Source organism: Limulus polyphemus, unplaced genomic scaffold (assembly GCF_000517525.1).
Source record: "Limulus polyphemus unplaced genomic scaffold, Limulus_polyphemus-2.1.2 Scaffold204, whole genome shotgun sequence".
Classification (NCBI taxonomy): domain Eukaryota; kingdom Metazoa; phylum Arthropoda; class Merostomata; order Xiphosura; family Limulidae; genus Limulus; species Limulus polyphemus.
In genome coordinates this window covers 160,049-168,341 of record NW_013665814.1, presented here as the reverse complement: position 1 = coordinate 168,341, position 8,293 = coordinate 160,049, and the positions used below count along the sequence as shown (strand labels likewise).

At 33.7% G+C, this 8,293-nt stretch overlaps 1 protein-coding gene across 1 annotated transcript in view; it reads left to right on the top strand.

Moving 5' to 3' along the window:
- LOC106478362 (homeobox protein unplugged-like) overlaps nucleotides 1-7,512 on the top strand; it is a 42,844-nt gene extending 35,332 nt beyond the window's left edge. The window contains exon 3 of the mRNA XM_022381962.1: nucleotides 6,108-7,512. Coding sequence (XP_022237670.1) covers nucleotides 6,108-6,162 — 55 coding nt within the window. The 3' untranslated portion in view covers nucleotides 6,163-7,512. The remainder of the gene's footprint in view (nucleotides 1-6,107) is intronic.
- Nucleotides 7,513-8,293: the final 781 nt, after the last annotated feature.

The window sequence follows — 8,293 nt, the reverse complement described above, 5'->3', positions numbered from 1 at the left end:
AAGGCAGCTAGTCATCACCACCCACCGTCCAACTTTGGCTACTCTTTACCAACGAATAGGGGATTGATCGTCACATTATAACGCCCCCACGGCTAAAAGGGGCGAGCATGTTTGGTGTGACGGGGATTCGAACCCGCGACCCGCAGATTGCCCTAACCACCTAGCCATGCCGGGCCAATCTTATGTGAGCTAAACAGTGTTAAATGAACACCATTACCAGATACGAAAATAAATGAAGAACATAATGTTCTAAACTATGGATTAGAGGCTCCTGAGTTCGTGACATGTTGCGGAAAATCGAGCTTCTCATTTAGGGGGCGTAGATGCATCATAAGAATGACGATCAAATCTCACTCGATCAGAGTAGCCTAATAGTTGATGGTGAATGATTCTGACTACATGTCTTCCCTTTATTTTGTCAGCGCAAAATTTGGGAGGGCTAGCGCAGGTAACTCTTGTGTATATACACATACATACATACCGTTATCGGTCCTAGTTGTCAACTTATTGTCATAACGGATAATGTCTGTGGTAATAGCACCCAAATGCGTTGGGGATATACCATCTATCAGACAATATCCAAACGCCCATGTCAATCTAGTCAGCCGTCAAGAAAAATCATAGAACATAAATAATGAATCAAATAAGGGTACGAAGTTGAGTGCTTACACTCACGACGTCTCAGCTTCTACTGCCTTTCACTGTCTATAGTCAGTTGTAAGAAAGACAGTTACCCTTAAATTTCTTAAAGTAGAAATGAATTGAAGTGAAACCACCCTAATATTTCTACTAATTAAACTCCCAACCTCCACCCTTACAAAAATATATTGAATAGAACTAAATAGAACTATACACCCCACCTTAAAAGTTATTATATAGTTCTAACTCCCCCCCCCCTTCTCCTGAAGATTTATTCAAGTATAACACGGGAACGCTGAGACAAGCCCAGCTACTTGAAGTTAGTTTTTCCGTTCCGGTTATACAATTACTAGAAAAATTATTATTAGCTACTTATAAGCTAAAATAACTAACCCCCTCTGTATTGTATTTATAAGATATTCTCCTGAATCGATATTTTAGTTTCTAAAATATTTTTGTATTTATTAAAGAAAAAAGAAATGTATTTCTTTAATTGCCTGTCTTTATAGCCATTATCTTTCAATTTACTTTTTAATACTAAAACATTATCCATAAAACAATTATAGTTATTACATACTATTAAGAACCGTTTTAGTTGAGATATCATAATACCTTTTAACATGATACAAGGAATAACACTATTAGGTGTGGGTAGACCAAGAATGGTAAAATTTTACTCTCTTCTTTCATTAAAAATAGTCAACTACACTGTACCTTCTATACAAGTAATATCCAAATCTAAGTAATTAGCTTGGACCTCATTATTATTATTACTTTTTTCTATTGTAAGTTATGTTGGATATATTAGGTTTAATGTAAAAGTCATATATGTATAGCTTTGTGCGAATATCGAAAACAAATAAACAAATACGATAAAGTAAAGCATTTCAGCGAAATACTTTATTATATGGGCCAGTCTCTAGCTTTACATATGTTTGGAAATAAATTAAGAAAACAACTTTCTACGTTTCTAAAAGTACAAGGTGCGCCATAAGTTTACGGAACGAGTTTTCAGCACACCCATTTTTTTTATTATAATTCTTACTTTAATTTTTTAAATTCACTTTTGTTTCTTATAACCTGACTGCTGAGATGGCACCCTTGTGTAAAAAAATCTGTCGCTTTGTCATTTGAATATTATGAGCTCTGTGTAAATCAGGAAGGCAAAACACTTTGTACAATTGCTTTAAGAAAGGAAAGTGTCTTGTGAAATTACTACGTTTGTGTGGTTGTAGTAACAACAAATTATACTCTGTGTTGATCATCCGATTGAATGAACCATTGGTTCATTACTTGGTTAAACGTACTTATGATCCACTCTGTACTTTCAATCTTGTTATGATTACCTTGGTTCAAAAGATGTGGATATTATTATTGTAAATTACGTGTATGGTTTGATAGTGTGAAATTTCTTCATTAAAAAACACTGGCCTTGACAGAAAAAGTCCTATGAAAATACAACATATTAGCCTTCAATTTAACGTAATAAGATAAATTCAAGTGCCTTATTAGTAATATGATATTTTACCTTTATGAATAGTTACTTTAAAGTACCAATTATTATTCTACAGGTAAAGAGTAAAACTGAATAATCATGCACTAAACTTCTTCCGAAGGCAGTCTGATGTAACATCGTTTAAAACAGATTGCTTATTAAGCAAATTACCTGTGTAACATTTGTAATGCTTATTTTTATTATATAAACATACAGTGCAGCAAGTTTAATGTGGAATGTTACGATAAATATTACATTTTAATTAAAATTTGTAAAAAAAAAGAAGAAATACTTATTGTTTATTTGTTGTTAAACAGAAAGTTACACAATGGGCTATGTGTGTGTTGTATCGAAACCCGGTTTTTAGCTGTGTGAGCCCTCAGACTTATTCTTTAGCCACTGCGGGGCGATAATTAATGTCTTGTTCCAAAGTCCCTTCACGTCTTACAAAGTAAGAAGAATAAACTAATTTGAAAGAAATCGTACAAGCTATCCATGATTGTCCAGAATATTTTATCGGTATATATTTGTGTATTTTTGGTAACTCTTGTTTTAAAAATCAAACTTTTATATACAAAATTCACCAATAATTATATTAAGCTTGACAAAAATTCCGCCAATCCAATGTTTACACCTGCTGAGATTATAAGTCAAGATTTCTAAGTACAACTGTACCATCAACATTTTGAGTCAAAAAACTTTTTCCTTCATCACATTTGGAGGAATAATGCTGATCATAACATTATACTCTTTATCAAATATAAAGTATACCTTGTCTATAGTTACTTCTCTTTAGCAACAAATGCTCTTGGCCAAGGACTGAATATTTGATATAATGATACTACTGGTAATGTTACGATTGGAATTAATTAATTGTGCTACTAGATTAAGAGTAAAAAACCGAGGTTTTTTTTTGACACAGTAAAAAGTAAAATATATATTATTAGTTATAGCCGACAGTAGATATTAACCATAATTATGGTAACTGTGTTACCGAACCTAGTCGACTGTGAGAAATAATAAATACTTTACCTTTCACTGTGCCTCAAAATGTAGTTTTTTGTGTTTTTCACTCTTAGTGGAATGAAGTTATTTCTTTTTTATCGACTCATTTTACAAGCACCACTTTACTGGTAGTAATGGAAAGCTGTGGGTAGTTTATGATGCAAGTAACATGCTAGGAAGTTCTAAAATTGTGTCTAAGTGTATAATATTTTTACTATGAATTGCTTAAAAGCAAAATTTAAAATTTATAAACAATATAATAAAAATTCAATTTTTTCCATGAGATGCTATTGGATATGCATCACAGACTCTATTGCGTTATAGGTTTAAACGTCCTCATCCAGGCTACCATGCTACCACTACTTTTATATTTTGTTTAACACCATAACTATTAATAGATAGTTTGAAATAAAAGTTTTTTTTCTTCTCTTGACTCGTTTGGATCACTTTAGTTTTGAAACATTTGCTTTGTTTAATGGATTTGGGGTCGAGGGTGGCCTAATAGTTAGCGTGCTGGACTGTAAATCTGAGAGTTTATCGCACTCCGTTTTTTAGCGCCATGTGTGCGTTAAAAGACTGAGGGTAAATTCCTATTATTCAATTAGAGTGTTTCAAGAGTTGTCGGTGGGTGCTGTTGACCATCTTTCTTCCTTGTATTTTATCAGTTCAAAATTGGTGACGGCTAACTCTAATTGCTGTTGTGCAGCTTTGTGCACGTATCCAAAACACATTTTTAGGAATGACGGCTTCTATTCATTAGCAAAACGGACGCAAATTTTAACTAGTATATATATATATATATATATATAGCACAAAAATATGTGTGTCTGTCAGTTTCTCCGTTATCTAACTAGTCCTACGTTGCTGGGCCAATCTCATCCAAACTTTGTGGGATGATAGTTTGGGACAAGAAGCATGTTAATGGGGGTTCACAACCCCTCCGCCCGTCATTATTACTGTTATTGAGCATTTATTATCTTTGACTAAATGACCGTTAACTACACTCATAGATGGCGCCACGTCGTTATACCAAAAAATAAACAAACTTAAATTTTGTATAGAATAACATACAGACATACAGTGTGGGGGATGGCACATAAACGTCTTATATATCTCAGAAAGTGCACTAGCACTCTCTATGGATAAATGCAATGAAAACAATGGCCGCAACTATTGCAGTACTACATAAAGTATCTGACGTTTTTACCCCAACTGCCGCCGTAAGGCTGACATGTTTGTTTGTTTGTTATTTTTAGTAAAGCCACATTAGGCTATCTGCTGTGTTCACCGCGAGGAATCGAACCCCAGATTTTAGTGTTGTAAGTCCATAGCCTTACTGCTGTCCCACCGGGGGACAGGCTAATATGAAGAGCCGTTTCTTGAGTTATATCCACTACCTACTTTGACCCGTGACCTTTCAATTTCGACCTGTAAAGCACTTTTACGGCCAATGACCGTCAATTAATTAACCACGTGAAACACTGTGGAAAGACATTAAGAGTTGGGTGTTGAAAGTAGTTAACAAAAAAGCACCTATACCCAAAACCTTGGCCGTTATCTCTTCCTACAAAGTCACCCTGACGGAATTGTAGGACAACTGCCGGCGGTCCAGAAATGTGTAATATACACACACACACATATATATAATAACATATACTTATTTTCTTTGATCAAAGCTAGTTTGGTGCCCATGACCTATCTAGTTAAAAGTTAATCATAAATAAGCGACAGTTGTCTTGTACCGGCAATTGTCCACCGACAGTTGTCCACCGGTAGTTGTCTTGCTCCCACCCTGAGTTCTTAAAGCTTATACAAAACGTTTGGTGAGGTAATAATGAATGCTGTAATAATATGTCTTTCACTGCTAAATTAGGGACTGCTAGCGCAGATAATCCTCGTGTAGCTTTGCGCGAAATTCAAAATAAGCCAAACTACCCTCACATTTTTTAAAGTTTATAACCCGAATAAAGGACGGGTATCTCAGTTTGTTATTAATATTCCACAGACAACGATTTATAAATGGGGAGAACAGTTTTTAAAATTTCACACCAAATGAATTATGACTCCTTGCTTGCTCCAGGAGAAATATGGCTATATGACCAGAGCTAAACCCAAAGTTTGTACTGGCAGGACAAGTTAGTTAGCATTCTTTTCTCAGTTGCTTAAACGTTTTTACTGCTTCCTCCCCCCCTCTCGAAATAAAACTGTTTTGAGCTACCGTATTCAAATTTGGATCTTTGGTATCCATTAAGTTTTGTTGAGGTTATTACTCTGCAAATAAAGAAAATAGGGCAATGCCCTAAACGTAATCACTGTTCCTATCTAGCGTAGTTTCACATTGTAAAGGTATAATAGGATAAAGATCCCCATCATCCTTCAAGTTTTCTTATTTGAGATTAAAAAAACGGAATAAAGTTTTACGTTATTACTATTTTGTTTTGAAGTTGTTGAAGAAATCTCTACTTAAACTTAAGTAGTTCTTGATAGTATGATCTGTTTTCGCTTTAAAACGATTGCATACTTCAAAGTAATTTTATATTTAAAAATTGTGAATGACGAGAGTTATTGTGAAAGACCTTTAAGACTGTACAAACGGGTTAAAATTATATAACTAAATTTTCTTTTTACTTTATGAGATGCAACACTCAAAGGCATTTTTTCTTTTTATTATAAAAGCTGTCGCTGTATTTACAGCGGTCACATCTTTATAACGTTAATATTTGATTAATTCAATGGAATGAAAATTATATATATAGTTGGAAGATAATTTTCATCCCACCCTTTTATTTCACTAATTATTTTGTTTTTTACTCAATATTTTCACAAAAATGAACAGCGTAAATATAGTGTTAGGTGTTGGTAAACAACCCCTTTAATAACTATAATGATGTACATTATATATTAATGTATGTGCATTACAATTTCATTTAAATAATGAAGTTTCTGTTGGTTTATTCTCTTTCTGCAGTGTACGATTGAGGGAAGGATTAGGAAGAGGCGGAGACTTTACAACGTCACGATAGTTGTGATACTTGTCAAGTGATCAGTTTAAGATCTTCAGCTACGAATTTTCTCCTGTAGTTTCATTTGATGGAAATAGTGATTCGTTTCAGAAACTAAGCCAACCTGCACCAAGGACTAATAATACATTATTCAGATAGGTCACTGTGGTGTGATGAGATATAGCAATGGTCACTTTAGATATACTTGTGGGCTAACCCAGGTTCACCACTCATGGTAAGACAAAAGAACATCGTGCTTCTTCTTGACCGCTACAGCAATTAAAGTTTTACGGACTTTTAGGTTGATGAAAGTCCAACGGAAAGCATAGGTTACAGAGCACGAAGTAACCATTAAAGTGACCGTTCACGTAATACTATCCTAACAGCTTCATCTTCAAAGAAGCGAGACAATTGAAACTATATGTATATATTCATATGTATTATATAACACCACAGTCTTGATCAGAATCAGACCTGTTTGTGTAAAAAAATACGTGTATTTCAAAGGAGAGATCCGTGGAATACTAGGCCTTACGACATAGAGAATAGCAGCAATTTCGAATAGTTATAATGGAAACGAACGAATTTCCAAATATTGGAAAGTTTTTGATTTTGATTGTTAAGGAGAAAGCTTAGATCAAACAACGTGGATTAAAGAAAAATCAACAAGGTAACATTGTGGAGTTCGGCTGACATACCATGCTCTTAAATTTTTCATTTTAAACGTGTTTTAAACAAAGTTAGTAATCAGTTGTTTCGGTTATGTACCTAACTGAAATTAAAAAAATCCTATACCAAGATTTGAAGAAAGAAGTGTGAGAAATCCAATTAATTTAATGTTGAACTGCTCAAATGAGAATTTATGATCAATGTATCGGACGATATTAATTAGCCTTTATGGTCTATACGTAAATTTAGCTAGAAAAAGTACATGAATGTATTTAGAATCTCAGCTCTATAAAAAAAAAAGCTGATATTTACGTGTATCTATAGATCCTCAGCCAAGCTATGCGTTATTTCATCTAGTGTATAGTCTACTTTGAAGGAGGATCTTATCGAACTGACACCTGAAATATGAAATGTGTCTGAACTGAGTGAATAACTCACGTAAATAATTATCCTACATGTTTCAATTAAACATAAGCTAGTTGTTACAGATCGTCAAAGTCCTTGTTTTTGAGCTTTTGTGTGATGAGAAGTCGTAGCATTTACATCAGTTATAATGTAGATATGTGAGGTTCAATTAGAATGTCTTGAAAATAATTGTTTTGTGGTGAAGTCATGAGATATCACTTGACGAATTACAATATTTTTTTCTTGTAATTAATTTACCGTTATGTAGCAATATTCTTCTTTCAAATTGGTTGTATAAAACAGATTTTTAATAAATGCAATTTCCTCAAAAATGTTTTGCTTTTGACTTTTTTTTTAAAGAAAAAAGACTTAGGTATTTAAAATAGCAAAACCCAAACTAGCATCCAACATGATTTTCTTTGCATCTGATAAACTAAAACAAAATAAACAAAATCATCGTTTAACTTTTGTTGATCCTGAGCTGGTATTCTTTCACGACTAATATAAACTACCTCTAGGTTTAGGTTTGTTTGTAGATAAGCACGAAGGTAATCTGTAATTCGCTCATAGCGGGTATCAAAACTCAGTTTTTAGCGTTATAATCTCTCAGAATTATCAGTGAGAAACCGGATAGCTCTATATTTAGTAACAGTTATCTTTTTTTTTTTTGTAATAAAGAAGTCTAGTTTTCTTTTCTAATGAAATTCGTATTACTTAGAGCTATTTTTAAAAGAATATATTATATCTAACATTATAACGCCCCACGGCTGAAAGGTCAAGCATATTTGGGGGGGACTGGGGATTCGACCCCTCGACCCTTATATTGCGAGTCAAGCGCACTAACCAACTTGTCATGCCGAGCCACACAGAATATTATAAACAATTACTACTATATGAACATAATTCAAAACCAATTAACGTGATATTCGAAAAGCACGTAGAACCACAAGGAAAAACAGTTAACTTTGGCGATTAAGGAAGGTCGACTTTCCTTCACCCGAAATAAAGTTAGCAATAAACAACATATTTATAACAGGATCCTAAGTGACTTCATGAATTTTTTGTTAGTTTTTCATGA